The sequence below is a fragment of the Lycorma delicatula genome, chromosome 10 (assembly GCF_047948215.1).
Source record: "Lycorma delicatula isolate Av1 chromosome 10, ASM4794821v1, whole genome shotgun sequence".
In the NCBI taxonomy this organism is placed as follows: Eukaryota; Metazoa; Arthropoda; class Insecta; order Hemiptera; family Fulgoridae; genus Lycorma; species Lycorma delicatula.
In genome coordinates this window covers 10,965,538-10,979,608 of record NC_134464.1, presented here as the reverse complement: position 1 = coordinate 10,979,608, position 14,071 = coordinate 10,965,538, and the positions used below count along the sequence as shown (strand labels likewise).

Sequence of the window (14,071 nt, the reverse complement as noted above, 5' to 3'; positions counted from 1 at the left end):
TGGTTTTATTTTTAAATAATGTGCATGCGTTTTAACATTATTGACATGATCGTCAGCAGTAATAGTCATTGTGAAAAATTATTCAAAAGTAAAAATTAAAATTAGCTGTTTTACTATCATTTTAAATTAAATTTTATTGCGAGAATTATTACTTAATTTGATAATAATTTACAATACCAGAACTAACAATAAATAAAAACAATGATATTTAACTGAATTGAATGTAAAGGATATGAAAATGGACACAAAATTGCAACAATTTTCTGCTATAACTTGGCTATTTGTTAACAGATTTAAAAAAATAAAATGTAATTTTGTTCAAAATTTTGAACAAAATAATAAAATTTGAACAAATAACATACATTTTGATAAAACTAATATTTATGGAGATACAACGGTTGAAAAAATAAAAATAAGACCTGATTTTTTGCTAATTTTAAAACTTCATTACCAAAACATTTACCAAATATTAATGTGATTTTGTCTATCCGAACTTGAGAAATAAAATTTTTATACAAAAATAACAAAATGGCAGACAGGGAAAGGAGTGAAAGAAAAAATGCCATTTTTGCTAAGAATATATTTTTTTTTTGGTTTATTTTTACAAGTAGAATCTGAAAAATATACCCAGCCCAACATTTTATAAACCCTCTGTATCAGATTTAAAAGTAATAAAATTAAAATCATACGCACATGTCCGTTTGTTTGCCCAACTTTAAGTGATAAAATACAATAAAAAATTTTAGTGATATTTTGAAAACGGAAACAGATAGGATTTTAACTCAAATGGCTTTAATTCAAAGCTATGTAAATCCAAAAATCAAACGCTGCTTTCAATTTTCTTCTACATTTAATCCTATCACAACTTCTACAGCATCGTGTTATCTGTTATTTGAATTTATATCGAACATTATGTAACTTTTAAATTACAAAGCGTTTAAGTTTATATAATAAGGCCACGTCATGTAGTAATTTAGTTTAATTTAATTTTAGGTTACAAAACATGAAGTTAGTAATAAAATTATTACATAGAAAACTTACGTAACATAAAATACATGATTTTATTGAAAACTATGAATAACAATGAAATTCTGTGAGATATTTTCTATAAAATTAATTATGCAGGCAGAAAGTAACAGAACGACCTAATCACTTATGCAATTTTCATATGCATGTAGCCTCATATTCCAATTTAGTCTTTTCATTTTAAAATATATTAAATAATTTACTTGTAAACAGATATACATGTATGTAACATTATTTCCTATGCTCATTGTTGTATAAATTATATTGATAACGGGCTGTACGTTGTAGCAGAATAATGGACTGTAGTATACATAAAATAATTACACACTGATTGATAACTAAATATACTATATTTATAAGATTAACAATATTAAACTATATTATTATGATGCAGAGGCCGTAACTGGCGTGCATGCTTCCTCTTTCACTGTCGAACTCTGTTTGATCGTATACAGAATGTTCTTAATACTAAAGCTGCCCATAGGCAGCGCTGAGTGTCTGATTATAACCCAAACATATATTATTTTTAATTAATAAATAAAATTAACTTATCCACTATCAATATTATTAATTACATAATTCATTAAAAAACTACTTTTGTTGTTAGATAAAGTAGTACACAATCATGGGTGTGTCAAACTAATTTAGTAAATGCTTTGTTTCCAACATGATGTGGTACTCAGTAATTCTGAGTTACCACAGTACTGCAACGATCTAAATGCCAAAAGTCATTAAAATGAATTTTATTACATCACAAACAGGGCTTTTATATATCTCTCAGTATAAACACCGATCAGCTTATCTTGAACATAAGTAAAATATCACTTATCTTTTGAAACTTTTATGACATCCAGCCCATTACTTACCTATTTGCACTGAAATATTTTTAATATTTATGGCAACTGAACATTTTACAAGACCATCCACATCCATCAGAATCCAATGTGAAAAATAACCATACAAATATACCATGATTCTTTTTGGTTAAAAATAATGGGCAGATCCTTTAAAATTCTAGCTGGGCAGCAAAGAACAAGACAATTACTCACTTGCAAAAACATGTTTAATGTCGTGATAAAAATAATTATAAGAAAAATATTTAATAATCAAATTAAACGGTTAAACTTATTAAAATTACATTATCAATAAAATCAGGTCATAGTATTAATTCTGATTAAATACACTACCATTAAAAGATCTTCATCAGTTTCTTTCAGTTCAAAAATTTACAAATAGAAACTTATAACCTGCAGTTAAAGTAAGAGTATATTAAGTTTATAAGTACATCTTTTAACTGTAAGTAAGCAAGTAAGTCAGTGAGTGAGTGAGTGAGTAAGTAATACTTTCCAAATGGATTAGCTGTTAACTGAATATTCAGTTTTATAATGAATTTATATTAAGTATAGCGAATAAACAGTACAGTTTTACAAAAAAAATTATATTACATATTTGTTAAAACAAAGGTCTTATCTACTTGAAATATTAACTCGATAAAAATCATATAAAACAAAATGAATAATTTAAAACAAGGTTTCCCAAACATTTTTGATTCTTGGCGCCCTTGCTGAATCCAGATTTTACGAAAGTGCCCAATGTCAAATTGCTACAATTTGACAAATTTTACCACGGAATAGGTAAAAATAAATAAAACCCACTTTAGATCAGAAAGAAAATGTAACTGAACAACAATGAATTGAAAATAGAAATAAAATTGTAATAACTGTATATATTTCATGACAAACTGAAATGGAAATAAAATTATGAAATTGTGTTTACAAATTTTGGGAAACACTGACTTAAAAAGATTACAAATACGCTTACATTAAAGAATCTTCTCTTGTTCTAAAATCCAAATTCAAAATACACCAATTTCTTAAAGAAGTGCCTTTCAAAAATTTTCCAGCTCTCCAGACTCCTTTTAATGGTCTTTTTTCTTCCTGTTCACAATGAAAAATATATAATTTCATTAACATTTCACTTAAAACAATATATTTCTTACTTAAAAAAAAATTGGGTAAATTAAAATTAATCTACTCAGTGAATGGCATTGTATATAAATCAGAATGACTATGTATGGATTTTCACTTAAAGCTTTTGGATCGATGAACTAATTAATTGATTCTTTACAACTCTGAGAAAAATTTTATGCACAAGTTTATCTAAACCTCCACATCACATTAAAATTAGATGCATGTTATTTAAAATGTTTTACAGTGTAATCCTTTATGTAGTAGTATTATTCTAAGTCTATGACTGAATCACGTGCAAGAGAAAGTTATGCAGTTCCTGCAAATTAAACTTAGAAAATAGAAATTTCTTGTATCAACATCGTCGGGTTGAAAGTTCTTAAGATATTTAAAGTACCCTGAAAAATAGAGTATATTAAACACTATTCTAAATCAAGAGTACATTTTTGTCACAGCATCATTTATTATGCATAGTAACACTATGCACTACAAAATAATGTGGTCTATAAATAGCTAAAAACATGCATGTTTAATAATTTTGTTGTTTAAGTAAAAAAGGTTTTGATTTCAAATTTTTGTCAATTTTCTGATTCGGGTCTGATTTTTATTTATACAGATAACGCATAAGTGGCATAACATGCCGACCATGTTCTTCATACCCTTTTGTTAAGTAAGACATGCTGTTCACAAACATTCATATATTTATAATTTTTTTCAATACTATTACTTCTCATAATTTTATATTTCTTTTAACAGGTTGAACCTACCATTGAGAATATTTTTAATAAAGAAAATTAAAGGTGTAGATGTCACAACAATCTTTTTTCTCTATACATGTTATTATAACCATATATTGATCACTTTTTTTTTTTTAGAATGTAAAAACACAAAGTTTGCAAATGCTGAATAGAATTTGACTTAGCGCTATGAAAAAAAAAAAAAAAAAAAAAATGAATGTAACTACCTGACAGCACTGGTTAAGACAGTAATGCTGAATTTATGAATAGTGTTGATTCTTATTTCAACAATAAACATTCATCAGAATTTATATTAACACTACAATTCATAATTATACACAATGATATGAAGTAAGGCTGAAATATATACTTATAAATGAAAATAGTAATAAGAGATCAAATTCTCCCACTATTCTGCCAACGGTCATGATGCAGTTTCAGGACTTATTAGTTAGTTGACAAACAGTTCATTAAATTGAATAATATTAAAAAAATGAATATTTATAAGTTATATTTTTTAAAAATATTTTAATATTTTTAATTAATATTTATTAATATTTTAAAAATTTTATCAGAAAATAATGGATATAGTGCGAGATCCAACATTTTGAAATCCTTCAATTAAAATATTACACTCTTAAAAAGCATTTGTTCTATGAGTAGCGATTACAATAACGCAATATGACGATTTCAATTTATGGTAAACTTGAGAAATTCTTTGGGCAACAAAAAATAACTGGAAAATAAAAAATTTTTGTACCTGTATTTACAAGCATTTTTTATTTTAACTTATAATGCTCCTAAAGTATATAAATTTCCTCACAGGACACACTTTTATAAAAAAATTATCAATAGCTACCCTCACAGCTTTGACGAATAATAAGTCTTAGATTTGATGAGAACGGGGTAAAAAGAAAGCCTTTTGGTGAAATGTTATCACATAAAAACAACTGCAAATGCATCACCAATAATGCACCGACATTCACATATTATTGTTGACCAAAGTTCCATTTATCAAGCAAATGTAGTATACATGTATGGTGATAAGAGCTGAACCCATTTAATAATGTCTGAATTATGAAGATTTAAATAAGATAATAATAATAATAATATCCTTATGTAGCTAAACTCTCTCTCTCTCTGAAATATACAATCTAAGTTTCACATCCAGGGCAGTAAAACAGCTGTTATACATTAAATTCAAGTACAGCTAGGCAATAATGTGACTTGCTGATATTTCAGGAAATGAAAGCACATAACTAGATGGCATAAAATAGTTCAAAATTCAGATATAATCCCTATTCATGTAGCAGATGTCAAAAATTGCCTAACCAATATCATCACAAACACTTGGAACAAAGAATGGAGAAGATTAAACACCAAATTGAATGTAATCAAAATTACTTTTATGTTGAAAATCGATATGAAACCGATGGCATCAGGTACAATGGCACTGACAAGACAGAGTATCAGTCACTACAAATAAAATATTCAGCATTCATATATGCTTACTGACAAAGAAAGACCGATGTGTATTGTATGTGAAGCATCTACTTGAAGAGTGTACAATGCATGAAAACTTCAGAAAAGAGGTAGAGATTAAGAAATGATATTACAGCTGATTTGGAAAACTGTAAAGAAGAAACAACAATAACCTTCATACCAGCAGATTTCTAACCTGTTTATAGTAAGCCTTCAGCAAAATATTTATGTTATGTTTGACTGCAGTTCATTTTTGTAAAGATCCTTTACACCTGAGTGTAAGATTTTTTTTCTGACAATTAATGTAACTTACTTAGTTTTATTAAATATTATGTTTAATTTTGTGTTTTATTCAAATGTCAGGGCCCTATACACCCTTTTATCTGACAATCCTAGTGGTGATTTTTCTTTACTTTTAAACAATGTGATGAGGGCTAAAGATCTTAAAGATGATGCCCATGTATTTAAAAAAATTATTATTTTTTAAACCCAAGCCATCCAATCCATCTGCAGCACAGACAGAAAGCAACTCTCCAGTGTGAGAAAGTAAACAATTAAGGCAGTAGAAACAGTTTGATGCTTTTGTATGTTGTCCGACGTACAGAATAAAATTTATAAAGTATTTAACAGCTAAATTACAATAAGGTTCCACCATGTCATACTTATTAACAATAGTTATTCTGAGACATCTGACAACAGATGTGCAGTTGCCTACAATTCTAAATTTATACTTACAATTTCTAGCACTTGTACTTTCAGGCCAACAACCATAATAAGAATGATACTCTCACCTTTCAATATTTTTCGAAAACAATATCATAAAACATCTGACATTTTATTAAGGTTGACAGTTCAATAATTGATCGGGGAATTTTTTCTCCATCTAAGCGATAAATTTCTGTTATATTCTCTCAATGAAATCAGCTGTGTGTGTAAGCTCTTTCTCTATTCCACATTATTGATGAAAATTTGAAGTTTCTCTGGGCTAGAGATTTGTACAGCAAAGAGCAACTACCGATACTCCCAAAGCGGCGACCTATGATCACTTGATCAATCCAAGGTTCCTCCAGCTTTGCTTACAATACAGCAGATGCTGCTTTATTGTTGGTTAGAAATAACAATAGCAACTAGATTGGAAAATCAACACATTAGATTGGGGAAAACAAACCCCTCTACAGACTCCAATCTGTGTTCTGAAGCATGTTAACTTCCTTTTACCCACTACCAGGACTGCACTTCCGCATTAACAAATTACAGGGCAGCTCTAAAAACAATGTAACATCTGGAAAAGTAATTGCAACTATTAAATTCATCACTTAACCACGTTTCAGTAAATTTAATTACCTCATATTGACAGTATATAACCATACGGTACACTTAACATTCTGATAAAGTTATCATTACCCCAAATTATTGATTTGGGGTCAATCCACAGGCTATCCTCTGCTGGCAGTCTTTCAACACACACTGAATATTGCTTTACAGAACCATACAAGAGCTAAAAGAACACTTCAGGACATTTCCCAGGATCAGCAGATGAAATGTGAAAGGAATTATATCCTCATATTTGATCTTGCTTAGTACAATCCAATGATTTTAGTTTTAGGAATTCAAAAGATTCTATAACATTAGAAGAGATAATTTGACCACCTGCAGGTGGTCGAAGCGAGTTATAAACAAATCTTTCATTTTTGCTTTCACAGATTTTAACCTTCTTCACTTTTCATCTACATTCTTCCTTGAATTAAATTTCTTTTCAACCATTTTCACTGACTCAACATTTTTCCTCTTTCTGACATCTGTAAACCTGGAAGTAGAGCTATTATCCAAGACTGGATTATTATCATAGTTCCCAATTTAAAACTAAAACCAGTCTCTACATAAACATTATTAAAGGAGGAACTAGAGTTGTCAGCATTTGAGTACAACTTGGATTCATTCAATTCATCGATGATGAATAAAGAGATGGATTTTTTTAACTATGTTTGATATCTACAGTAAAAATCGTACATTTTTAGCAATAGCATTTTGTTTAAGAATGTTACTTTTAATTTTTTAATTTCCTCCTCTATGAATCATGAGACCTTGCCGTTGGTGAGGGGGCTTGAGTGCTCAGGGATACAGAGTAGCTGGACCGAAGGTGCAACCATATCGGAGAGGTATCTGTTGAGAGCCAGACTAAGGAATGATTCCTGAAAGAGGGCAGCAGCTCTTTCAGTAGTTGTTAGGGGCGTGAGTCAGGACGACTTAAACGGCCGTATCAACATCACTCAGTCCTCTGAGTACTGCGCAGCTGAAAGCAATGGAAAACGACAGCTGCTTTTTTTCCAAGAAAATGTGGCTCTCTGCATTTTCACATAGCAATAATGGAGGCGCCTTCCTTGGTAAAATATTCCGGAGGTAAAATAGTCCCCCGTTCGGATCTCCGGGTGGGGACTACTAAGGAAGGGGTCACCAGAAAATTAAAAAATAACATTCTACGAGTCGGAGCGTGGAATGTTAGAAGCTTGAAAAAGGTTGGTAGGCTAGAAAATTTAAAAAGGGAAATGGGTAGGACAAATGTGGATATAGTAGGAATTAGTGAGGTTCGGTGGGAAGAGGAAGGCGACTTTTGGTCAGGTGATTTTAGAGTAATTAACTCAGCGTCAAATAATGGGCAGGCAGGAGTAGGTTTCGTGATGAACAAGAAGATAGGGAGGAGAGTGGAGTATTTCAAAACGCATAGCGATAGAATCATTGTAATAAGGATAAAATCAAAACCTAAACCGACAACGATTGTTAACGTCTATATGCCTACAAGCGCCCATGATGATGATGAGGTAGAGTGTGTATACGAAGAGATTGATGAAGCAATTAAACACGTAAAAGGAGATGAAAATTTAATAATAGTTGGAGATTGGAATGCAAGCATTGGAAAAGGCAAGGAAGGAAATATAGTGGGTGAATACGGGCTGGGCAAAAGGAATGAAAGAGGGGACCCACTTATAGAATTTTGCACAAAGTATAATTTAGTAATTGCCAACACCCAATTTAAAAATCATAATAGAAGAATATACACTTGGAAAAAGCCAGGCGATACTGGAAGGTATCAGATAGATTATATCATGGTTAAGCAAAGATTTAGAAATCAACTCGTTGACTGCAAAAATTACCCTGGAGCAGACATTGATAGCGATCATAATTTGGTGATAATGAAATGTAGATTGGGGTTTAAAAACCTGAAGAAAAGGTGTCAGATGAATCGGTGGAATTTAGAGAAGCTTGAGGAAGAGGAGGCAAAGAAGATTTTTGAGGAGGACATCGCAAGAGGTCTGAGTAAAAAAGATAAGGTAGAAAATGTAGAAGAAGAATGGGAGAATGTTAAAAAGGAAATTCTTAAATCAGCAGAAGCAAACTTAGGTGGAATAAAGAGAACCGGTAGAAAACCTTGGGTTTCAGACGATATATTGCAGCTGATGGATGAACGTAGAAAATATAAGAATGCTAGTGATGAAGAAAGTAAAAGGAACTATCGGAAATTAAGAAATGCTATAAACAGGAAGTGCAAACTGGAAAAACAAACCAACATACTTGGCGTTTATAGACCTAGAAAAGGCTTTCGATAACGTAGACTGGAATAAAATGTTCAGCATTTTAAAAAAATTAGGGTTCAAATACAGAGATAGAAGAACAATTGCTAACATGTACAGGAACCAAACAGCAACAATAACAATTGAAGAACATAAGAAAGAAGCCCTAATAAGAAAGGGAGTCCGACAAGGATGTTCCCTATCTCCGTTACTTTTTAATCTTTACATGGAACTAGCAGTTAATGATGTTAAAGAACAATTTAGATTCGGAGTAACAGTACAAGGTGAAAAGATAAAGATGCTACGATTTGCTGATGATATAGTAATTCTAGCCGAGAGTAAAAAGGATTTAGAAGAAACAATGAACGGCATAGATGAAGTCCTACGCAAGAACTATCTCATGAAAATAAACAAGAAGAAAACAAAAGTAATGAAATGTAGTAGAAATAACAAAGATGGACCGCTGAATGTGAAAATAGGAGGAGAAAAGATTATGGAGGTAGAAGAATTTTGTTATTTGGGAAGTAAAATTACTAAAGATGGACGAAGCAGGAGCGATATAAAATGCCGAATAGCACAAGCTAAACTAGCCTTCAGTAAGAAATATAATTTGTTTACATCAAAAATTAATTTAAATGTCAGGAAAAGATTTTTGAAAGTGTATGTTTGGAGTGTCGCTTTATATGGAAGTGAAACTTGGACGATCGGAGTATCTGAGAAGAAAAGATTAGAAGCTTTTGAAATGTGGTGCTATAGGAGAATGTTAAAAATCAGATGGGTGGATAAAGTGACAAATGAAGAGGTATTGCGGCAAATAGATGAAGAAAGAAGCATTTGGAAAAATATAGTTAAAAGAAGAGACAGACTTATAGGCCACATACTAAGGCATCCTGGAATAGTTGCTTTAATATTAGAAGGACAGGTAGAAGGAAAAAATTGTGTAGGCAGGCCACGTTTGGAGTATGTAAAACAAATTGTTGGGGATGTAGGATGTAGAGGGTATACTGAAATGAAACGACTAGCACTAGATAGGGAATCTTGGAGAGCTGCATCAAACCAGTCAAATGACTGAAGACAAAAAAAAATAAAAAACTTTTAATTTAAAATTTTCTTTTCCAATCAGTGCTAAATCATCTCCTAGCACTGAAACCTCACCCTTAAATTACTAATAATTAAATCAGAATTGTCAATCAACGCATGCAACTCTCTGATAATTTTATAGAACCAATTCCTCTTAATATCTGGCATAATCTGTTCGGTTTCATTGATATTGTCAAAAGTATCATCCATTCTACTTTTACTGGTTAACATTTTCATCTCTGGTAAGATCTAAAAGATTGAAGTTTGTAATATTACTCAACAGCCTTGTCACATTATTAGTCCTGACCGCAGAACCCAATTTTACTTCTTACAATAGTATCTTCATTACAAATAATCCTCATTTTCGTGAACATAAAACATTTGTAGGAAGATTCTTTACACAAATTTTATTAGTAATTGATAATTTTTTAATATGAAAGAAGCAATCTCTAAAAACAAATAAAATATTTCAACAATTTCTGCTTATCAAAAAGGCACTTAATGTAGAGTGCATAGGAAACAACTACTGGTCACTAATGTAAAGTCTTTTTAAACAAGTTAAAATTTATAACCTAAAAACTACAAACTGAAGAAATTTAAAAAAAAATAAGAAAGAATCACTAGAAATAAAAATATGTAATGTTTAAATAAGTAAATATTAAAACAGAAGGAAGAAAAAATACAACTAATAATTAATTTCATGGTTTAGGGTGGCTGAAAGTGCTTTTTATCCTGTCAAGGAAGACAAAATAAAATTTTTTTAATATATAAATAAGGCCTAGTGTATCAATTAGGAAAATAATCATCCAAAAATTAAATAAGAAAAATACGCTGAAAAAAATTGTAAGTGAAAAAATAAAATAATGAACTAGAGAGAAAACAAAGAAAAATGTTTCCGAGACTCAAATGCTAGTTAAAAACAGGCATTCATATGAGTATCTCTAACCACTCAGCTACCAAGAGATTAAAAAATCAACTGGGCAAAACTGTATTTAAATAATCACCATTCAAGTTATTTAGCAGTAACAAACAGTACAACCATAGAGTAAAACTTTAACATTACACAAATAAAACAATTTTTTCTTTACAAATTGCTCTAGAAAAAAGACTGGTGAATAACAGGAAGTTACATGAAAAAAGATAGATGTTTGATAAGTTAAAATAAGAATTAACATTAAATAAAATTCTTAATAATGTCCAAGATCTAGATTAGTCAAATGTAACAATAGTATTATATCAAAATATAAGCAATAGATTAACCTATCAAAATCTAATATACTAATTAGAGAATATTTTTTTGTACATTAAGCAAGTTTTAATCTATTCAGTTGACATAGTCGATTTACAATCATGATAATGTTCAACTTTTGTTTGTGTTAGGTTTAAAGTAGAATAACTGATGTACGAATAATTAAATTTTTCTGTAAAATTTAGGGGAAAACAATCACAGAAACATTTTAAATTTCATACGCTAGAAGGGCAAGAGACCAGACAAGCTATTCTTGTGTTAGAAGACAGCCTTGTTCAGTCTCTCACCATTCTTAGAACCATTTAAAATCGACAATCAAATTCAAAATTTTTTGGCGGTAGATAAAACTGGTGTTTAGATGTTAGAAGAAATGGCAAGAGTCAAAAGACAAACAGAACAAATATTTTACAAGGCGTGAAAAAGAGTACAAAGTATACACATTTTGTTGATTTTTAATGCCGAAACAAAAACCAACATGTTAAATGCCGGATGGTCAATGACAAAAGAAATCTTTTAAACTGAACCAAAACAGGTAATGAAAGTTAGCACCTCATGTATGAGTCAACTGGAAACAGTAAATGGTGTAAGTGATAATACGATATGATTATCTAAATTAGACATCAGACCATAGCTCATAGAAAAGGTTCTTGTTTCTTCTGCTTGACAAAGTTCTGGCTCATTCTTTAATTTCTATTTCCTTGTTTCGGTAAAAAGATGAATCTGTTGCCCAAGAACTGGCTAACTTTTTTCCAAAAATAAAGACTGTGATGAAAGAGATGAGAAATATAAGGATATCTTATCAATACAGAAAACTATGACAAGCGAACTAATGTGATTCCAAAGGAAGCATTTTCTTTAATGTTCAACTTGATGTATGAGCAAACTCAAAATAAACATCGACAACTATAATGAATAAAGATTTTAATAAATAAATATGTGAAATCTGTTGTGATTTTTAATGACCTTTGTTTAGAACTGATACACTGCATATTGTTAAGTAGATGGGATAGTAGGAAGATAGTAGAGTATAGAGAATATATCGAAAGTAAGAGAGGTAATCTACAGGATCCCATATCTATCATAACTATTATATTTTTTAAATGTTACAATTCAAAGAATATGTAATATGAGAATGTCAACAGATTTCTCATATTCAGGTTTCTAGAGGCAAATCACAATATGTACACTCTTTCAAATGACTCAAAATAACAAAAAAATTAAATTAACAGCAATTCCTAACAATCTACATAAGAGGTCTGTAAATAAAGTAGAGACTGGTTCAGAAAAATGTTTTATTTACAATCCAATTATACATGGACTATCACCTTTGAAATAGTTCCCTTGAGAAATCATGCAATGTTTCAAACAGTTTTCCCACTATTCATAGGACTGTTGGAATTAAGAAACCGGAATATCCTTCAGATGGTCAGTTCCTTTTTTTTATGCATTTTACAATTTTAAACTGGTGTCCTTTAAGGTGGTTTTTTGAAGTTAGGAACAGGAAAAAATCGCAGGGACTCAAGTCAGGTGAATAAGGTGGTTGAGAAACTACAGGAATGTTTTTCTTTGCCAAAAACATTGAAAGTGCAATGTGACAAGGTGCACTGTCATTTTGCAGCATCCAGTTGTCTTTGATGGCGGGTGGTCTGATGCAGGCAAGTCTTTCTGCAGTCTTTCACTTGTCAGTATTTACTCGGTACAGACTCTCCTGTAGGCAAAAACTCCTTATGGACAATATCATTACTATCAAAGAAACAAATTAGCATGGTTTTGATATCTGATTTGCTCATTTTTGCTGTAGGTGGTGAATTTGAAGTATGCCACTCCTTGCTCTGGCGTTTTGTTTCTGGTCCGTACTCAAATATTCAAGATTCATCACCAGTAATAACATTTTTTATAAAATCAGAATCAGTTTATATTCGCCTTAGAAGATTGCACCACACTTCCACCCTGTTATTTTTCTGTTCAACAGTGAGGTGTTTTGGGACCAATTGTGCATAAATTTTTTCATGTTAAATTCATTTGTCAAAATTTGATTGACTGTGGTATGGTTCAAATTTAATTGTTCTACAATCATTCTGACAGTTAATTGCCAATTGTACCATATCAAGTCTCTGATTAGCTCAAAATTGTCTCACTTTTTGACATTAATGGTCTTCCAGAGCATGGATCATCTGCAACTGACTACCAGCCATCTGAAAATGCTTTAACCACCTAAAAACTTGGGCTTGTGACAAAGCTATTGACTATAAGCCCTTTTTAATTTTGAAAAGTTTCAGTAGTATTAACACAGAGTTTTACACAAATCTTGATTGCACAACATTGCTCTTAATTAATATCACTCATTTTTGTAACGCACAACAAAAACTCGTTTCACCAAAAATTTGTTTACGTCTCATGTGGCAACAATAGACTAAAAATATTAATATCTAATATAAATCAGCTGTTCATATAACCATACGTTTATTAGTAACTTTACAGTGTTGCCACTTTGGCTACAAAAAAAAACTAATCTCATTACTTATTTACAGACTTTATACAACTGAATAGTTCTTCATACAGAAAAATATTTTACCTTATCATACAGCAAAACAGGAGGATTTAAAATCCTTCCAGATACAGGTGTAAAACGATCTGCGACACTGATGCCGAAATCTCTAACACACGGGTCAGAATTGAAGTCAGCCATTCTAATCTGTAAAAATAATATTAAATTATTATTATAACTAAAATACTATTTTATACATATAAAGATAATTCAGTTGCATTTTTGCAACTTTTCCTTATATTCAATGAAAATATGATGAATGATCATTTTGATTTTCATCCTTATAATGGATTAAACATGTTGAAAAAATGTTTAACACATCTGACCCATCAAAACAAATTTTACATTCTCTTTATAAAAAAGTGTATGAAAACAGGATAGAAATTATAAACAACTTTCCAGATATTAGTCTT

General features: G+C 30.6%; 1 protein-coding gene across 6 annotated transcripts in view; it reads right to left on the bottom strand.

Moving 5' to 3' along the window:
- Positions 1-14,071, bottom strand: part of LOC142331175 (protein argonaute-2-like) — a 171,384-nt gene that overhangs the window by 42,267 nt on the left and 115,046 nt on the right. For all 6 annotated transcript variants that reach the window (XM_075376888.1, XM_075376889.1, XM_075376891.1 and 3 more), the window contains 2 exons: positions 13,686-13,805; positions 2,848-2,963 (listed from right to left, as the gene is read on the bottom strand). In XM_075376888.1, coding sequence (XP_075233003.1) covers positions 2,848-2,963; positions 13,686-13,805 — 236 coding nt within the window. The remainder of the gene's footprint in view (positions 1-2,847; positions 2,964-13,685; positions 13,806-14,071) is intronic.